Raw genomic sequence first — 19167 nt, 5'->3', positions numbered from 1 at the left:
CATTTTATGAATACATTATCATATATAATAATTAAAAGTGAGTGAAATATTAGAATTAAATATTTCTTAAAAGAGAAGGTAATTGGAGCACACTAGGGCTTGCTGACAACTAAGATATTCCTCAACTCTGGATGTCACCGATGTCATTGTTGAGATACAGAGGGGATACCGGGAGACGGAGGGATGAAGAGTAGAGAAAATGAGACAACAAAGCATCTTTCTCACGCTGGCTGGGAGGGGGGGGGGAGCACTCCACTCCATTTTACCATCTCTCCCGCAGCTCTGTGTGACATAATCACGCAATATCAAATAAATTTCATTCATTCAAAAAAAATTTTGCTCCATGAAAAAACCTTCTATTTTTGAAATTAAATCCGTAGACCATAAAAGCATATTTTCGAGAGGATAAACGCGTAGACCATAAGATGTTGGTATTGTAGGGAGGTTTGTCCCAACGAAGAGATCATCATGTTGTGCATGTTGCTCGACCTGGGCCTTTCACAACCTGTGCTCGCCCAACTATCACGAAAATAAGCCAACAATAGCTAAAATAATTAATAAATTACAATGGAATCAAAATATTTTTTTTAATGGTGCAATTGGTTGAATTTTGAAATGCGTATTTCCTTAAAATTGAAAGACACCTTTTTTATCCCGTTACAACGCACGGGTATTTGTGCTAGTTCACTCAAAAAAGCAGCGGAGAAAAAGGGAGGAAAACAAAACCCCTCGTCTCCTTTCCCTTGTCCCCTCGCTCGCTCGCGTGCTCCGCCCCACCATTCCCCCACTCCCCTCCCCACCCCACCCCGCCCCGCCCCGCCCCGATGGCGACCGCGGAGCCTGGCCCGGCGAGCCCGTCGTCGCTGGCCCCGCTCAGGCCGGCCTGCGCCGTCACCTTCGGCCGCTCCACGCTCCTCGGCCGCCACCTCGCCGCCGCGCTCGCCGCCTCCCGCCGCTGGTCCGCCGTCGCCGTGCTCGACCCCTCCCCGTGCGCCGCCTCGCCGACCGCGCCCCTCGCCCACGTCACCGTCGACCTCTCCGACCCCGCGGCGGCGCTCGGCCCCGCCCTCGCCGGCGTCGCGGCCGTCTTCCACGTGGACCCCACCTCCGCCGCCGACGCCGCCGGCGACGGGTCCTTCCTCTCGCTCCACCGCGTCGCGGCCGAGGGCACCAGGCGCCTCCTCGCCGCCTGCCGCGCCAGCGGCGTGCGCAGGGTCGTCTACACCGGCTCCGCCGACGCCGTCGCCGCCGCCGCGCTCGATGTGGTTGACGCCGACGAGGACTCGGTGCCGTACCCCGACAAGGTGCCTCGTGCGGGCTCTCCTCTTCGCGATCTGATCTCGGCGCCGCGCCGCCTGCTGCCTGCTTCTGCCCTGGCTTCAGGATTTTTGTTTCGGTGGTGGAGTGATCGCTGCTCTGCTTTTGGCTGTGGATGCAGTTCGGGAGCGCGGTCAGCGAGCTCAGGGCGCAGGTCGAGATGATGGTTCTGAGCGCGGATGGGAACGACGGGATACGGACGTGCGTGCTGCGGCCCAGCAATCTGTTCGGGCCAGGCGATTCCAGTCTGGTGAGGTTCGTTGCTGGATATGCAAGGTCTCCCTTGGGCAAGGTATTCGAAGCTGCCTTTTGCTCGTTCCTGTTTTACTTCCTAAGAGCTTAGACTCTTAAGAGTGTATTTTCATGTTGATGTGACTAGTAATGTATTTAAGGGTGCATAGATGCAATGCTGGTTATGTAGCGTGGAGTCTGGTGTAATGTGGTGAATTATGGAAGCCTTTGCTGTAGACCAGCCTTATTTTGACATGTAGAATTCTGGTTGCACTTGCGTGGTAAAAATAGAAGTTGTCAGAGAACCTATGCGTGGCTGATGCTCAACTATTATATCTCTGATTTGGTGGTCAGTAGTTCTACCAGATCTGCAACTCATGCTTGCAATTTAGAATAATGTAGCTGCAAGCCAGTCGGTTCTAACCCTATAGAGTTACAGTCCATAGCAAATCAGATGACATCTACAGTTAAAATAATTCGTCATTGGAAATGGAACCTAGTTTTTCATGCACGTTCTTTTTGACTGAAGTAATATGGATGTACCCCCTCCGTTCCTAAATATAAGCCATTTTTAGAGATTCCAATACGGACTATATATGGAGCAAAATGAGTGAATCTACACCCTAAAATATGTCTATATGGCAAATTTTAACACGGTCCCTCTTACCTCCTTTTTTTACATGTGAGGTAAGAAGGTAAGAGTCAATCAAGCCATTCATTGATGAGATCAACGGCTAAGATCTATTTTATACTCTTACCTCCTGTGAAAAGAGGGGGTAAGAGGGACCATGTTAAAACTGCTCATGTCTATATACATACACATGTAGTCCATATTGAAATGAGTGAACCTAGTTTTTCATGCACTTTCTTTTTGACTGAAGTAATATGGAGGTACTCCCTCCGTTCCTAAATATAAGCCATTTTAGATATTCCAATACGGACTATATACGGAGCAAAATGAGTGAATCTACACTCTAAAATATGTCTATATACATAAGCATGTAGTCCATATTGAAATGAGTGAACCTAGTTTCTCATGCACTTTCTTTTTGACTGAACTAATGTGTATGTATGTTCATTCAAGCGTTCATCTCCTTTCAGCTTACAAAGTCTTGCTTCTTCATTTTCTGAATGGTGTTGAGAAGCCTTTGCAGGCTATGAAGTATTATCTTTCTTACACAGTGCTGTTCAGTTTGTAATAGGTAGTGGAGGTAGCAAGTGTGACTTTACGTATGTGGAAAATGTGGCACATGCCAACATTTGCGCTGAACAAGCTTTATGTTCCAATGCTGCTTCTGTTGCTGGAAAGGTACACTTCTAGTGATTTAAATGCTAGATTTGGATCATTTACTTTGCTGTGTGATCTAATCATTTGAATTTTGCAGCCTTTTTTTGTTACTAATGGTGAACCTATCGAAACATGGGAGTTTGTGTCCTGCATGATGGAAGCCATGGGCTGCCAAAGGTCTCTTTCTTGCACACATATACAAATACACTGAAGTCTATTCAATAGACTAACATGTGCAGCCCCTGTGGTTCCATTTTTAGGCCCAGAGTTAATCTTCCTGCCAAGATGTTATTGATTGCTGCCCAGTTCTCCAATATGATCCATCACAGATTGGGCTTGCAAATGTCATCGACTCCACCTCTCTATCCTGATGCAGTATACTTCTTGTCGCACACAAGAACCTTTAACATTTCCAAAGCTAGAAGGCAACTTGGGTATGCCCCAACTGTATCATTGGAGGTGAGCTAGCTTCCAAACCTCGTAGTGTTGTCAATTATGTATGTCCTTGTTTCTCAATTATGCATTTTCCTTCTTCAGAAGTATTGCTGCAGCACTTCTTTTCTCTGACAACTCAAGTGTGGACATCCAGTGTAATGTTTAGTCTGTTTATTAATGGTTAATATGTTTGCAGGATGGAATCATGAGAACTGCTGCGTCAGTTTCGGAACTACAAGATAATTTGGGTATATCTAGGAAACAAGGTTCTTGTGGATCATCGAAAGCAGATAAGCTGCTTGGGAGTGGAGTAGGTAAGATAGACTCTTTTTCAGTATCAATCTTGTTCTGCGCTTCTACTGAATGGAATGAACTACATCTCTGGAAACCTAAAAAAATCAGATAAAGATATTAGTTTTCTCTAAATGTTTTTGTTGTTGCTTACCCATCAGTTAATCAATGATAAATCCATCTTTTTTGTGTTTGTTGACTTGCTACCATTCTACTGCAGCTGCTGATATTCTCCTTTGGAGGGATGAAAAGAAAACCTTCTCATATATCACACTACTGTTTCTGCTGTTCTACTGGTTCTTTCTTTCAGACAGAACGTTTGTCTCCTCGTCTGCCAAAATTCTTCTAGTGATCTCCCTGGCTCTTTACATCCATGGTGTCCTACCTTCAAAAGTGTATGTATATTGGTTTATATTCTGTGATTCAGTTATTTTTGGTAAATTACAATTTGATGAAATTCTGAAACTGTTTATGTGGATATGCTTGAGGAATGGAGTAATAGATTAATCTGCATGTGGGTTTTCCGTTTTCCACACATTTGTACATCATACGTTTTAGTATATTACACTCAAGTATTGAACTCCTATTCCAGGTATGGTTTTACAGTAGAGAAGGTAACTCCTGATTGTTTTGAAGTATCAGACTCAACATTGAGGAATCCAATCATGTGCATGGCTTCTCTATGGAATGGAGGTATTCATAAACTGAGGGTTCTAGCAGAAGGTGATGACTGGGGTACCTTCTTAAAGGTTTGTATGCAGCCAGTTGAGAACACTGTCCTAGAAGATTTCTTTATTAATGTGCCCAATGTGGTACTCCCTCCGTCCCAAAATAAGTGTCTCAACTTTGTACTAGCTAGAGACACTTATTTTGGGACGGAGGGAGTAGTATCTTATTTCCCAGTAGTTTTGTACAATTATCTTGTTTCTCGAAGCTCTGGGTGGTAAGTTTGGGCTCCTTGATGACATCACATGCCTGGCATTTGAATTTGGTATGGCTGTGTGATTATTAACAGTGGTCGGCGAAAATTCCTGTTAGCCGCACAATTTTATTGTCCTGGATTATTTTCCTACAGTCACGTTAAGCTGTTATGCTCTATGGTTTACTTAATGCACCTTGGTTGCTGTTGAGACATATAAATAATTATTGACACAGAATATCTTGCTTGTATATGTCGCACAGTATGTTATTTGTTGAGAAATCCCAATTATGCCACCGAATAACTCTGTATTTCCTCATTGTGAGGTTGACATAGTCCCAAATGTCATCATGATCTTTTAAAGAGTGCATGGAGTTGTTCTGTGGCATATAAAGAGTCGGCCCCTTATTTCTTCCATCATGTTTACTTGGTTAACTGAGTGGTAGAATTAATCATTTGTTCCATCTCAAATGGAGAATAATTCAACCCGCCACATCGACAAAATCCACCTAGCTTTTACTCGAAAAACTCAAGCATGGTTGCAAGAGCGGTACAATTGCAGGCAATTCATGTTACAGACGATTGATCCAAAGTTCCTTTCTTATATGACAGGCTGTTGCTTCCTTGTTCTGTGTCAAAGTAATGTTGCACTTCCAGTTTAGAACGCTGATTGGTCTTGGTAAGGTTTATCTTTTGCCGCTTCTTACATTGTTCTATTTTATTATCATGCTATCAGTTTAATCATCTGATTTCCTTCCCTGCCAAATGTAGCGCTGGCATCCTTGTTCATTGTCTTCATTGTCTACGAACAATGTGAGGAGGGGATTGACGCTTTAGTAGCTATGGCATCTGTCAAAATCAAATCCCTAGTGGACAAAGTTGTTAGAGATTTGCCGGCGGTTCGAAATGTGCTGGTCTCTTCGAAGGCATCGTATATTTTACAGATAATGTTGGCCATGACTCTTTGACGCTTTGTGGGCTACACTTTCTTGATTTCTGCTGCAGTTGTCCAAGGTACAATGTCACTGTTCTTGTCTGTAAAAGTGCCTGTAGTTCTTTTCAGCTGCCATTTCCTAATTGTACATGCATATATTGGTTTGTTCTTTTCAGATTCTCGCTCCAACAAGCTTCGGTGAAGTGTGAAGTCCAGCTGACTGGAATTGAGGAATGCCTGTTCATACATTGGAACATTTTGTCAATCTGTGTAGCGTGTATCTAATGTTTTCATTCAAGAACTCCAGCTCCCTGCTTAGTTGTAGCTTCTTACTCGGTACTTCAGTTTTCGTCTCGAAAAGATGTCTCGTTGATCACTGACAAAATTACAGTGCGTCCTTGAAGTGTGTCGCTGTACTGGAAAACTCACCGGTGTACACTCAGGGCCTCTTTGATTCATAGGATTCTCAAAATGCAGAAATAGAAAAGCGCAGGAATAGAGTGTCACGCCCTCTTGCACCCTATAGGATTTGGATGAGTGTTTAATAGCACAGGAGAAACAAAGGAATCTAACAAACAGGTTTGAGGGCCTCTTTGATTCATAGGATTGCAGAAACACGGGAATAGGAAAAAAGTAGGATTGGAATGGCATGTTCATTGGATCCCTATAGGATTTGAGTTTGTTTGATTGTGTCACATGAAAAACAAAGGATTTCTTTCAAGAGGTTGGAGTGCATGTTAGAATTCCTGTGAAATGTAGTACAAATGAATCCTTAGGAAAATATTCTACATGATTCAATCCTACGAATCAAACGACCAACGTAGGAAAAATTCCTAAGGATTCTAATCCTTCAAAGATCTTATGAAAATCCTTTGAATCAAACAGACCCTGAGTGTATCGAAAATATGAAAAAATTCCTAAGGATTTAAATCCTGTGAATCAAACGACCATTGTAGGAAACAAAATCCTATGAATCAAATGGCCAATGCAGGAAAAAAAATCCTAAGAATTCAAATCCTATGGAATTCCTTTGTATCAAAGGAACTCTCAAATGTGGCTCCCAAAAACATTTCCACAATTGAACAAGTTAATTTGTGGTGTACGTTGAAGAAGTTTGGTTCTGCCATGAGCCACATGGCCAATCAAACAAATTATAATCATCAGCAAGGATGGAGTTGATGATTCGAGCATGACAAAAAGAAGACAAAAGCACTCGCTGCACTAATTGGCATCGATGCCAGATCAGACACGGAGAATTAATCAACCGGAAATAAATCCTAGCGCCCCCACTAGAGATGCCCTGATGTGTTGCCGAGCACCACCAGGTTCTTGAGCAGGACCAAAACCTCGATACACAATTACCTGAGGCTGAAACAGACAAAGCTAATTTGCCCATGGTTCATTTAATGCTGACTCAGGATGTGGCCAACCAGGTATTAAATGCCCAGCAAGCAGTGGCGGAGCCAGGAAAATCAAATTGGGAGAGCCAAACGTTGCTAAACCTTGTTTGAAAGGGTCGGATCATTAAAATGCATTGTTTTAACAGCAAAAAAGTCAATGTTTACACTACTATTAGGCCTAAACCAGTGACATTAGGGGGGCCAGGGCCCATGCTGGTCCCCCTGTCTCCGCCATTGCCAGCAAGCTGTCAGGCCCGTCGAGGAGGGTGTGCGAGCGGTGTGATCGCACTAGGCCTGTACTTCATTTTAATCAAAATTAATAAGCTTGGGACATTACCCGCAATCTAATTTTTAATTCTAGTACCATTCTTTGGTGTTTGCTTTTCTACTATACTACTAGCATATTTCATTGCAAAAAAGACTCAATCATTTTTTCTTTTACAAGAATAGACTCGACAGATTTAAAGATTTTGTTTAAGAAATACTAGACAGATGATGCTTTTCGGTAGAATATACGTTTACTCTTTCGCATTACTATGTGATAAATATTATACGAAATAACACATATTCAAAGCTATATTATTAAGTGAAAATATGTCTAGTTATATTAGTTATACAATTTTCTGCAAACCTTTAGGCCCCGTGTCACATTTTGCACTGAGGCCCCAAATTCCTGGAGACGGCCCTGCAAGCTGTTAACCATAGCCCGCCGCAGGCATGTCTTTGGAGAATGATCGCTTTACAGGGCAGTACGTGACTTCCCGTGCGATAGGGGTGGCAACTAATGAAAAGACCAAAAAGAGCCACCTTTTGACTAAGGCTTTAATGACACTGCATTTGTCTGCTGAGTACTAGACGCTGACGTGTGGAGCCTAGAGAGACAACCATAACCAATACATTTCTCAACTAAAAATACACAGGATTTAGGCGACCATTTGCTTACGTATCCTCACAAGCCCCAAGCAAGTACATGGGGCAGGGATACCAAATTGCTATTTGTATCTTGTACTTAAGAGGATGATTGCGGGACCCCCGAACTCTATATAAGGGGAGGATCACAGCTATCAGAAGGGCTGAATCCAAAGAACCGGCGAGTTAGCTTTTAGAGAAGAACCAGAAAGAAGAAAGAGAAGGGTGCTCGGGACAGCAGACACCCCCCCTCCCCGAGCACTACCCAGACTGGTAGTGAGCTTTCAGCTCAACCTTGTAGTTCATCTTCTCGTCAACACACAAAAGGCAGGAGTAGGGTATTACCTATGGGTGGTCTGAACCTGGGTAACAGCTTGTGTCATAGTTCATAGGAAGCTTGGGAAACATGTGAGTGTTTTAGCCTCTGGCCAAACAACTAAAAGGGGGTCTCCCTGATCCTGACATCGACGATCGCATGTCGACACCTAGCGTGCCAAGTAGGGGGCTAAGGCCCCAGTTTCTTTCGTTTCTTTGACAGTTCCATCACCATCTTCACTGATGGCGTTGGGAGAACACTCTCCAGCCAATTCGGGCACTCTCACGGCACATCATGATTGGCATATCCCAATCTTAGGGGCTAACGATGACGGGAGGCCAGCCCTCCGTGGGCAGACGTCGTCAGCCACACCGTCGACCGGATCTTGATGGCCCTTCCCCATCAAATGTGCTCCATGCGGCGCACACTCTCCTTCGATCCCACCTGCCTAGGTGGAAGAATGGTCTCCTTTAGTCCCGTGGCAAAAGGAGTTCGCTGACTTGGTGGACACATCGCGCCTCCCCCTAGCGGTCAGCCGGTCGCGGGTTATCTTGAGGTATGAGTGCAAGCCACACGGTATCATCTCCACCACCAGCAAGCCTTTCGCATGGAGGTACGGGGGAACGCTGACCGCGCTCTTGTGTCATTGTAACCACATATCTTCCCATGCGACCAGTAGTCTTCGTAGCGTACTTGAAGATATGTGTCGGGGTTATAAATATGGGGTAGGCCCAAGTATACAAATGGCCCACCAGAAGACCATAGCCCATCAAAGATACGACCCAGAAGATTATGGGCCAGGAGACAACATCGTGAACCCATCACGGAAACAGGAGGGGGGGGGCTCGGAGAGGACTAAGTCCATATAGTCGGATCATGAGCTGCTTGATAGGCAAGACTCGACAACCGGTCAAAGAAGATGATGGAAGCAGTCACCTAGACCAGTAGTCGACAGCTACCTAGGATACCTCCCGACCATGATGAGCTTAAAGGCAACAATTACCCAACGGTTGAGTAATGTAGTTAAATACAGAAGTTACCAATAGTAATTGTGAGGAAACAGTCACCCGCACTTAAGGCCACGAATTGCATTAATCCATCCCATTACGTACCCTCTCCTCGCCACACTATATAAGTCGGGAGGGGAGCACCAGGCTGAGGGTCGAACATTCACACCTTGTACCACTGGTACAACGAGCTGCTATACAAACGATTTTTAACTTCTGTCCGCGATGAAGTTTTAAACCGTTGCCTTGCCTATGTGTGCGATAGGTGGGTCCTTTTCACATCCTAGAAACCGTCGAGGATAGGTCCTTCAGTCACACACACTAGGCAAAATGAGCTCGTGTGTGATTGGGCGAGTCATCACATACAATTATACATGCCCAATCATTTCCATTCGTATGTACATCCCACACAGAGAATCCCAGACAAACGTCTCCGTTCGTATGTACATATCACACAGTGAATCCCAGACAAACGTCTCGGTTCATATGTACATCACACACAGTGAATTCCAGACAAATGTTTTCGTTCATATGTATATTCCACACAGTGAATCCCAGACAAAGGTTTCTATTCGTATGCATATCCTACACAATGAATCTCAGACAAACATTTTCGTTCATATCTACATCACACACAGTTTTCTGTATAGCCTTGTTTGTGATAGGTGTAACGGTCACATACGCTCTGTCTCTGTCAATCGTTTGCGCTGCTCAAGTATATCACACATGATTCGATAAAGAAAATTGTATGACATTAGGCTATACATCACACACACACTTTTACTGCTAGAACCGTTTGTAAAGTTCCATGACCCATTTAGAAGGTTTATTAGTTTATCATTAATAATTCCAATATTAAGCAAATTCACATTTCATATTGAATAACTGTCTGCCAATTTCATAACAGGCACTTATATATATTTTAACATCACAGTACGATAACTACGTGAAAACAACACAATATAACATATAGCTAGTTCACCTTCATAAGCACAGTATTAGAATAATATATTCATTTTTCTAATCGACTGATGCAGGTTCAGCCAAGTTCGTCACCCGCCGCCGCCACCCTCTTCCACGGGATTCCCCGATACAATCCATCCACTCCACCCAACCGACCTGACCACCTCCCTTGTTTTCAGCTCCAGCCTCCACCTCTCCCTCCAGACCCAGCCACCGCTCTCTCCATTCCTTCATCGGGATCTCGACCCGCAGCCAACCACCTCCCCCATCGATCCATCCATCCATCGATTCGAGCCAGCAGCCGCTCGAGAGCCCCCTGGCTCGCCTCCATCCTCGGGCGCGAGAGGAGCTCTCCCGAGGCTCCCGAGCTGCCCTCCGCCTCGATCCGCCGGTGCCCGACCCCGGGGCCTCGCGCTGATGGCCGCCGGCCACTCAAGCAGCAGCAACAGACCACAGCGCCCCTCTCCTCCATTCTTCCCTTCTCTTCCTCCCTGCCTCTCTCTCTCACCTCGTCTCCCTGCAGGAACGGAGTGCCGACGTCCCGCCATGGATGACGCCATGGTTGCCGAGCTCCTCCACCTGCACCACGACGCCCTCCTCCTGCGGCATATGGCTCCCACAGGTGAGCACCTCGAGCCACCCGCGCCCCGTTCTTCCTTCCTTCCTTTTCCCCGTCGCTCATCTCTCTCTGTCTCGAACGCACAGGAGCTCCCATGCCTATGCCTCGACCCCGCCGTCCTCACCAAGTCCAGCACTACTCACCGCCGTCCTGTTCGTCTTCCAGCCGCGCCGCGTCGAGCTCTGTCGCGCCAAGTCCCATCTTGCCGCCATGGCCTGCGCCGCGCCCTCTGCATTCTGTAGCGCCATGGCCCCTGCTCCGATCGAACCGGCCACGGCGTTGACCGCGCCTTCCTCGCCCGCGTCGGCCACGTCCAGCGCCAAGACTCGCCGCGGCCTTTTTTTCTCTATGAGAAACACCCGTAACTTTATTCATGCTCGTAACAATTACAGACTTTATTCATGCTGGTAACAATTACAGATACACTGATTTGGTACACTGATTTGAATTACAAAGTAACTCTTATGACTAAAAATTACAATAAAATCTCTTAAAAACACCTTATTCACGACGTCAATCTTTGCTTGAAGAAATACTCCAAAGACTTCGGTAAAAAGGCTGTAATTTGACTGGAGCAACGATATTGTCACTCTTCCACCGCATGAACATTATCAATAATGGCTTTTGAAAGCGTCTTGAGTCACCCATCCAAAGAGATGGAAAGCCTTGATTCATGTACGTACTTGGGCTGGGATGATCCCTTAGAAGTGCGGCCCGTTGAATCACTGTATCTTCACCATATTGTCAATGAAAGATTTCACCTCCACAAAGAACCAGACCAACAAAAAAGGTTGACACAACAATATAAACTCATCAAATTTGAATAATCAGATTTGAGAGGACAAAAAACTCTCTAACCCCATGGCATCGTAAAAGAATGAGTGAAAATTTATTCTCATAAAACTATGATGATCACCAGACGATGGTGAAGAATATAAAGATCTTGAAAATATGAAGTCATCTCTCCCTCTCAGCGCCAAGATGGCAGCTAAAGGCGAGTGGATCTAAATTTCTCAGACGACGGCAGCGGCGCAAGAAAGAAGACGTATCTTGCGTAGCTAGGTGCATAGACTCGCTGCGGCCTTGGCCTGCTGCCACCTGCCCCGCCTGGTCTCCTCCCACGACTGGGCCCGAGCCCATGGAGATCCCTCTCTCCTTGTTTGTTGGGCCTGGCCCAGCAGGCGCAGTCTGTTGTCATCGTCCCGAGCGCCATATTTCTATCAATCGCTCATCTCCTATTCAGCCTGTAGCCAGATTTGGCCCGAATATGTTTTTTCCCGTCTGCATCTGTCTATTATTCAGAAAAACTGCATATTTACAGATTGGACCCCGAAGTTCATGCATTTAATAACCAATTAATCGTGCATCGGATTAAAACAAACTATATATGTAAAATGCTTGGAATTTTGTGTATACTAATAATATCTAACTTTCATCCATGATAAAAATGTCTAAAATTGCTGTTTGCATTAATTTGCATAGATGACTTGTTAAAATAGTTTATTTCATAACTAAATAATTGTAGCTCCGAATTAAATAAACTTTATATGTAAATGAGGTAAAAAAATGTGTAGATTAACATGGTGCACTTATATTTTCTGTTTATCAACAGTAAAATTGTGTCTTAGAACAGTACCAAATTCGAAATTGCATATGGGGATTTCCGGAATTGTTATTTGTTGTTTCCGGCCTCATTTAAAATTGCCTAGATAGGTAGATTAATTATGCTTCACCTCTTTTCATGATTAACAACATTTAAACTTGTCATGTTCGGGAGTGAACTAAATAATTGAACGTGAAATTTCATCAATATACAACTCGTTGCATATTGAGCTTCCTTTAATGTGTAGTGATTGTTTGTGCACTTTGCCATGCCATGAATCATTAAACCGAACATGCATCATACTTGGTTATGCATCATGCCATGATTATGTTATAGTTGTTTACCGCATTGTTTGCTTCTTTCCGGTTGTGCTTCTTCTCGATAGTTCCCAGTAACGTTGCGAGTGCGAGGATTCGTTCGAGTACACGTGTTCATCTAGTTCACCGACTTGATCTTCTTCCGAGCGGGATTTCAGGCAATATGACCATTACCTTGGATATCACTATTATCTCTGCTTGCTAGTTGTCTCGATAATATCACTATGTCTCGCTACCTACCACTTGTTTGTCAGCCTCGCAAATTGCTATAAAACAACCTCTAACCCCCACCATCCCAACTAACGTTGTTTATCAATGTTACTGCTTTGCTCAGCCCCTCTTATTGTGTTGCTAGTTGCAGGTGTAGTGCAGGTTGTCCATGTTGGGACATGGATATTATGGGATATCACAATATCTCTCTATTTAATTAATGCATCTATATATTTGGTAAAGGGTGAAAGGCTCGGCCTTTTGCTTGTTGTTTTCTTCCACTCTTGCCACCCTAGTTTCCGTCATACCGGTGTTATGTTCCTTGATGAGCGCTTCTAACACATGTGGGGTATTATGCCCCCCCGTGACCAATCCCTTAGGATAGAACTCTTCCAGCAAGGCCCAAATTTGGTTTAAATTTTTTCCAACATAATAATACTGATAAATAACTAATTTGCATAGGGGGTCACGTCTCCGAGGATTATTTTAATTCCACATAATACAAGTGGGCCGGTGCTGATGGTGTTGGTCCAAAATAGAGTGGTGTGCGGCTTTCCCCGGGGCAACTCGTGTCTCAGTTGATGTATGTTGCGCTCATCCGATCGTGGCTTGAGACGAGATACGCGTGGCTCCTATCAGGTTGTCGGCACATCAGGAGGTCTTACCAGTTTAGTTTTACCTTTGACGCGAGGCTTGTCAACCAGGATTCCTTATTGTAAGCAGCGTGTTATCATGGTGTGAAGATGTTCCATCAGATGCGTGTATATATAACACACAACATTAATATAATTAGGGTAGCTAGATTAAAGTTCACGCAGTACACACGATCAAACAAAGCACACTATATATAAGGGGGATAATAAAGCCCTAGATAGCTAACACTATATAGCTAGCTAGGGCAACATAACATGAACTCTGCATCTTCACCAACAACTTCACCATCGTTTTCCACCTGGGCCTTCACCGTCGGCATCTTCACTCCACGTGCTCCTCCTAGCCTAGATAATAGGGGAGAGTGTGCATGCGGTCTTCGGCGGGGAAGATGCTCTCGATGCCGGTGAAGATGTTGTAGGTCGTGAATGCAATGAACTCACAGACACACCAACACACCTTGTCGAGGAGGTAATAGGCGTCGAGGCGATTACTGAAGTGAGCGAGGAGCGCAGTCAGCGGTGAGCTGGCGTTGGGATGCATCTCCTCGAGGCGGAACATGATCGGCGAGCCTGCTGGGAGGTGGGCAAAGCCAACACAGAGGAACTGCTCGGCCAGCTCCCTAGCACCCCGCCACCTCGAGATTGCCTACACGCGAAGTGTGGTCTCCACTAGACGTCAGCGGGGTAACGCCACTGCAACACGGTGGGTGGCAGGTGGAAAGTGGGCACATAGTATTGTATCTTCGATTTGATCTTTCTCGGGCTAATTTGGTGAAGAGAAGAGAAGGGCATTACAGATGGAAGAGTGTGTTAGAAGAGGTCCATGGGGCGGGGTGGTTTAAATAGCCGTGTTGCTACAATGAAATGAGGTGCGTTGATCTGTATGCATGCATGCCCTTGACCTTGACCTGCATGTATGCGCGTGTGTGGGGGCGCGTCATCAGTAATGCCCTTGCTTTAGGGTTTCACACTGAAAAAGAGGCCATGCATCAAAGCGAGGCGCTTTGACTGGTATACGCGGGCGTGGCCAGCGAGCTGCTCCCCTGAGTTAATGCGGCGGTGGCATGGCCAGCAGCTGTCCACGGAGGCGGCATGGCTAGCAGCTGTCTTCGGCGGAGCTATGCCCAATAGTTCTCTGCGGCAGCGCGTGGCCAACAGCTGTCCGCGTCGGCACCAAGCCATGGCCAGCAGCACTGAATCCTGGCGGCGTGCATGCATGTAGGTCAAGGTCAAATATGCCCCCACACATAGCAGACTAAATCATCGAACCAAGGCCCACCCGTCCTTGCACAACCCGACTCCAACAACGAGCGAAAAAGTTCCGATGCGGCCCCACTTGTCAGCCATTAATGGTAAAACCATTGACCCGATTGTCGTGGTTCTAAGTCTGACAGTAGAATGGGGGGTAGGAATGTAGAGGCAAGATCCTAGCTATGGAGGAGTTGTACACGCAAGTTTTATGAGTTCAGGCCCTTCTCAGAGGAAGTAATAGCCCTACATCTCGGAGCCCTGAGGCGGTCGACTGGATTATGAGCGTGTGAGTTACAGGGGGTGCGAACCATTGTCCCAGAGGAGGGGGGGTGGCTTATATAGAGTGCGCTAGGACCCCAGGTCCCCTCCATTACATAGGATTCAATGTACATAAAGAGGTGGCGTTACAGGTAACGCCTGTATAGAAGTGCTACAAATGATCATTAAATATATGAGTAAATACCCGACCATTGCTGCGTAGAGCGGCTTTAGGTCTTCTTATATGTCGAGTGGTTTCATGGTCGAGTGACCTGGATAAAGAGAGGTCTCCGAGTGAATGGTAGGTCGAGTGGACTTCACTCGACACCTTTGCTGGATCCCTTCTTCTGATTCTTGAACTTCTTTGTTCTTAGGACAAGGACCTTAGGTAGGACGTATAGGTCAGGCCTATTACCCTACCCCAGGTTCGTGTCCTCATCATTAGCCCCCGAATGGATCGAGGTTTGAGTGAAAAAGAAGGATGGAGTTGACCTTGCTTCTACTCTGGCTTTGCCTTGTCTTCATCTCCCGGTGGAGGCCAGTTGTTAGAACTTCAGCTTCGTTTCAGTCGCCTTGATCGATTCAGAAATTGCCGACTGGCTTATGCAATGACATCCGTCGAGTGACATCTTTGACATGAAATCTTTGGCGCGATCGGTTGTAGAGGATCCCGGATTTCACGGGATTCGAAATTTTGGTGGAAGCACGCCAGGCGGAGCGCTCCGCGGTAAGTGGAGTAGATAAATAGGACGTTTCGATTTCCGCACCACCTTTTTCGCCACGTATCCTATGTGCGACTGTTGGGGGGATTTGACAGGATCGCTCGGGCCCACGCGTCAGCCACTCGTAAGCAGGCCTTTAAAAGCGGCAAGGCCGAGGCATTTGCACTGTGCGCATCTATTTCCCTTCTTCTTCCCCTCGCATCTCCACTCCGTCCAGCCCAACCACTCTCGACGCCGCTACTCCACCGCTATGGGGAAGGACAAAACGGCGGCGCTAGAGTGTGCGAAGAAGGCGACGGGGGCGACGAAGAACAAGAATATGAATCGGGGGTCTTCATCGCGCTCGGGGCTGCCGTCGGGTTGGATCCAAGGAGACTGGATCTGATCTTTGCTTCGGCAGGAGGACTTGGATGATATGGCCGAGTTAGGGCTGATCATCCATAAGTCTGCGCGTCTGCCGAGGGGGGAAACAGAGCCATAGCCGCGACCGGGTGAGTGTGTTCTGCTCGCCACTCATGTCGACCGCGGCTTCTCGCTTCCACCACACCCCTTCTTTCGAGGTTTCCTGAATTTCTTTGGTGCCCAACTCCACCATTTTACTCCCAATACCATCACATATCTTGCTGCATTCGTCTCCATGTGTGAGAATTTCCTGGGGTGCCGACCGCACTGGGGTCTTTTCAAGCACATTTTTACCATCCGATCCCAAACTGTGAAGAAAGCGAACTCGAACGATGAGAAGACCCACGTTATCTAGATGTGTGGGGGTCTGGGCATTCAGAAGAGGAAGAGGAGTTCTTTTCCCCCGATGACTCTTCCGGAGTCGGCCAGGGGCTGGCAGTCGACCTGGTTCTACTGCCAGGATATCGCGACCCCAGGCCAGTCGACCGGGCTCCCCCCTTTCTCTTTTGACCGCGTTCAAACTCCATCTTCATTGAAAGTGACCGTTGCGGAGAAGGCGGAGACAAGCATGCTAGTCGAGAAAGTAGTCCAACTGATCAACCAAGGTGTCACCGGCATGGACCTGCTCGAGGTGTTCCTCAGTCGGTGGATCCAACCTCTCCAAGCTCGTGACCACTCCATGTGGATGTACTCCGGGGCTGGCGACACTGCTCGGGTTCATCCGGAGGAGGTGGAGGCCAAAACAGTGGCCGAGTGGTTGATGGGTATCACTGGAAACAAGGACAATCCCAGGGGTGCTAGGAGAGTCGACCCTTTCAGCAACAGCAACCTGCCAGACAAGGTCTGGTTATCATAACTGAGTTTTTGAACGTATTTTCCGACTGACTGTTGATCCGACTGACTTATGATTGGTCCCTTGTTTTGCAGATCTACACAGAGATGTATTCAATGCCCAATGGTGAACAAGCTCTGGAGCAAGACCAAGAGGGCGAGGACAGTGCTGAGGAGAGCGGCGAGTGGGAGTTCCCTGCTGACGATGATGAAGACGAGAGCGACGAGTCGGACGATGAGGAAGTGGCCGACTCACCGCCTCGTTCTGAACATCGATCGAAGCTGCGCCATGATCCCGCGAGCAAGCGCGGCAAAGCTGTGGCGTCGAATGATCCATCTCACAAGCGCGCCCGGTCCTCGACTCCAGAATTGACTGAGAAGGTCACCAAGAAGCCCAAAATTAATCCTTCGAAGGCTCGAAAGACCTTGCCTAGAATCAAGATGGACGTCCCTGTTGCCTCTGGGTAAACGTTCTTCTCGTATTTTCTTGTTCCGACCGATTTCCTGTTCCGACCGGTTTTCTTGTTCTGACCGAGTGGATGATGAACTTGTACAGCCCGACCTCTACTGCGATTGATATGGATATTGACAAGACTCCAGCCGACGAGGAAGCTGACGACGCCGTCACCTCCAAAGCCAGTAAGTCTGCCTGATTCGAATTCATTAGGTCGACTGGTCGGTTTGTCAGTTATCCTTATGGCTTTCTCTGTTTATTGCAGTTCCACGAGACGTTGTTGTGCTCCCGGACGATGAAGAAGAAGTACCGCTGAGAGGGAGGAGGAAGGACAAGGAACTGGGCGGGAAGGCGCCTGAAGTCCAGGTTCTTCGGTCGACTGTGACGCCTGGGACGACGGTCGAGCGCTCGACAGATCCGGCTCGAACCAACGTCACTTTCGCTGTTCCGCTGTCGACTGATTGCCCCTCAGGATCAGCTGCTCAGACTTCTGCTGCGCTGATGCAACTCTCTGCTTCAGATCTGGCAGCTGCTTCAATTGCTCTGCCTTCTTCACTTTTTACTGCATATCAAACTCCGGACGATCCATCAGCTGCTGCCAAGGAAGCTCTTCTTCAGTTGAATCTTGTGATGGGGCAAATGAAAGTGGTGCATGAGGCTAGTCAGGTAGCCTTCAATGCCGGAGCTGCTCTGCAAGCCAATGTCCAGGTTAGTTGATTTTCAGATCGACCGCATTTCTTGTCTGATCACCCACTGGGGTGTGACTGTTTTGAAATTGTATGTCTCTTTGTGTCGATTCAAGCTGAATCTTTGCACTTGTGGGGGCATGCTGAGTGCACCCACTGGGTGTAGTCCACGAGACCATAGTTGACTATGGGTAGTCGACTGTGGTCTGAGAATAGGAACTTTCTAGGTAGGCCACGCCGAGTGGAACCAAAATCAGTGGGAGCACGCTGAGTGCACCCACTGGGTGTAGTCCCCGAGACCATAGTTGCTGCGGGCAGTCGACTGTGGTCTGAGAATCTGAACCTCTCTCTCTTCCTTTTTTTACAACATCAGTGGGGGCACACTAAGTGCACCCACTGGGTGTAGTCCCCGAGACTGCCATTGAATGTTTGATTCGGTGGTAGTCTTAGAGTAGCTATCATTGTGATGTCTTTTTATCTCTGTCGACTGATATGGCTTTAACTGCAGAAATCTTGTGATCTTGGGGCTCAGCTTTCTGCAATGAACAAACAGCAAATCAACCTCAACCTTGATCTGTAATTGGCCAAGAAGAATCTCAAGACCGCTCGTGACGAAGTAGCTGCCATGGGAGGTAACCAATCGCTAGCTGTATATCCCACTGCTGGCACTTTTCCTTTCTATTTTTGAACCGAGTGACTCCACTCGAGCAGATGTATGTAGAGAAAACTGCCAACTCCAAGCCCGTCTGAAGAATGTTATTTCTTTAGAGAAAATGAAGCAGTCTTTGGAGAAGAAGGATCTGGATCTTGCTGTAGCACAGAAGGAGGCGGGCGATAAAACAACACTTGCAGACAAGAAGCTTGCTTCAGTCGGCAAGTTAGAAGAAGAAAACTCCAAGCTGAAGACTGCTGTTTCTGACGCCAATCGTGAGGTCGAGCAACTAAAGAAGGACAAGGAGAAACTGACCGACGAGCTTGGGAGTCTCAAGGCCAAGAATGGTGAGTTGGAGTCTTATCTGGGCCAGCTTGCTGCAAAGCTGGTTTTGAAACTTGAAGGTACTGATTAATCTATCTTATTTCTGTCGACCGCCAAGTCTAATTATACCATCGACTCACCATTCACTCGACTGTGCAGAATTTTGCCAAGACTT

General features: G+C 46.7%; 1 protein-coding gene and 1 long non-coding RNA gene across 2 annotated transcripts; both read left to right on the top strand.

The window, feature by feature from the left end:
- Positions 1–800: 800 nt before the first annotated feature.
- On the top strand, positions 801–5921 carry LOC125529639 (3beta-hydroxysteroid-dehydrogenase/decarboxylase). The gene is made up of 11 exons (XM_048694061.2): positions 801–1304; positions 1439–1609; positions 2741–2857; positions 2934–3013; positions 3097–3295; positions 3468–3585; positions 3783–3957; positions 4155–4311; positions 5094–5160; positions 5253–5495; positions 5592–5921. The coding sequence occupies exons 1-10, from the start codon at positions 825–827 to the stop codon at positions 5447–5449; spliced, it is 1761 nt and encodes a 586-aa protein (XP_048550018.2). The 5' UTR covers positions 801–824; the 3' UTR covers positions 5450–5495; positions 5592–5921.
- Positions 5922–10104: 4183 nt separating this feature from the next.
- LOC125529638 (uncharacterized) lies at positions 10105–11084 on the top strand. Its single transcript, XR_007292716.2, has 2 exons — positions 10105–10632; positions 10716–11084. It is a non-coding gene; the product is annotated as an uncharacterized LOC125529638 (long non-coding RNA).
- Positions 11085–19167: the final 8083 nt, after the last annotated feature.

This window comes from Triticum urartu, chromosome 5A (assembly GCF_056163025.1).
Source record: "Triticum urartu cultivar PI428250 chromosome 5A, HENAU_Tu73, whole genome shotgun sequence".
Lineage (NCBI taxonomy): Eukaryota > Viridiplantae > Streptophyta > Magnoliopsida > Poales > Poaceae > Triticum > Triticum urartu.
Note: the sequence above shows the minus strand (reverse complement) of the source record. Positions and strands in the feature narration are given on the sequence as shown.

What these genes read in the sequence shown, in the direction of transcription:
- LOC125529639 (XM_048694061.2), top strand. Translation starts at nt 825, where the DNA reads ATGGCGACCGCGGAGCCTGGCCCGGCGAGCCCGTCGTCGCTGGCCCCG. An exon ending in GCTGCTTGGGAGTGGAGTAG is followed by an intron (nt 3,586 to 3,782) that starts GTAAGATAGACT and finishes ATTCTACTGCAG; the next exon opens with CTGCTGATATTCTCCTTTGG. An exon ending in ACTGGGGTACCTTCTTAAAG is followed by an intron (nt 4,312 to 5,093) that starts GTTTGTATGCAG and finishes CTTATATGACAG; the next exon opens with GCTGTTGCTTCCTTGTTCTG.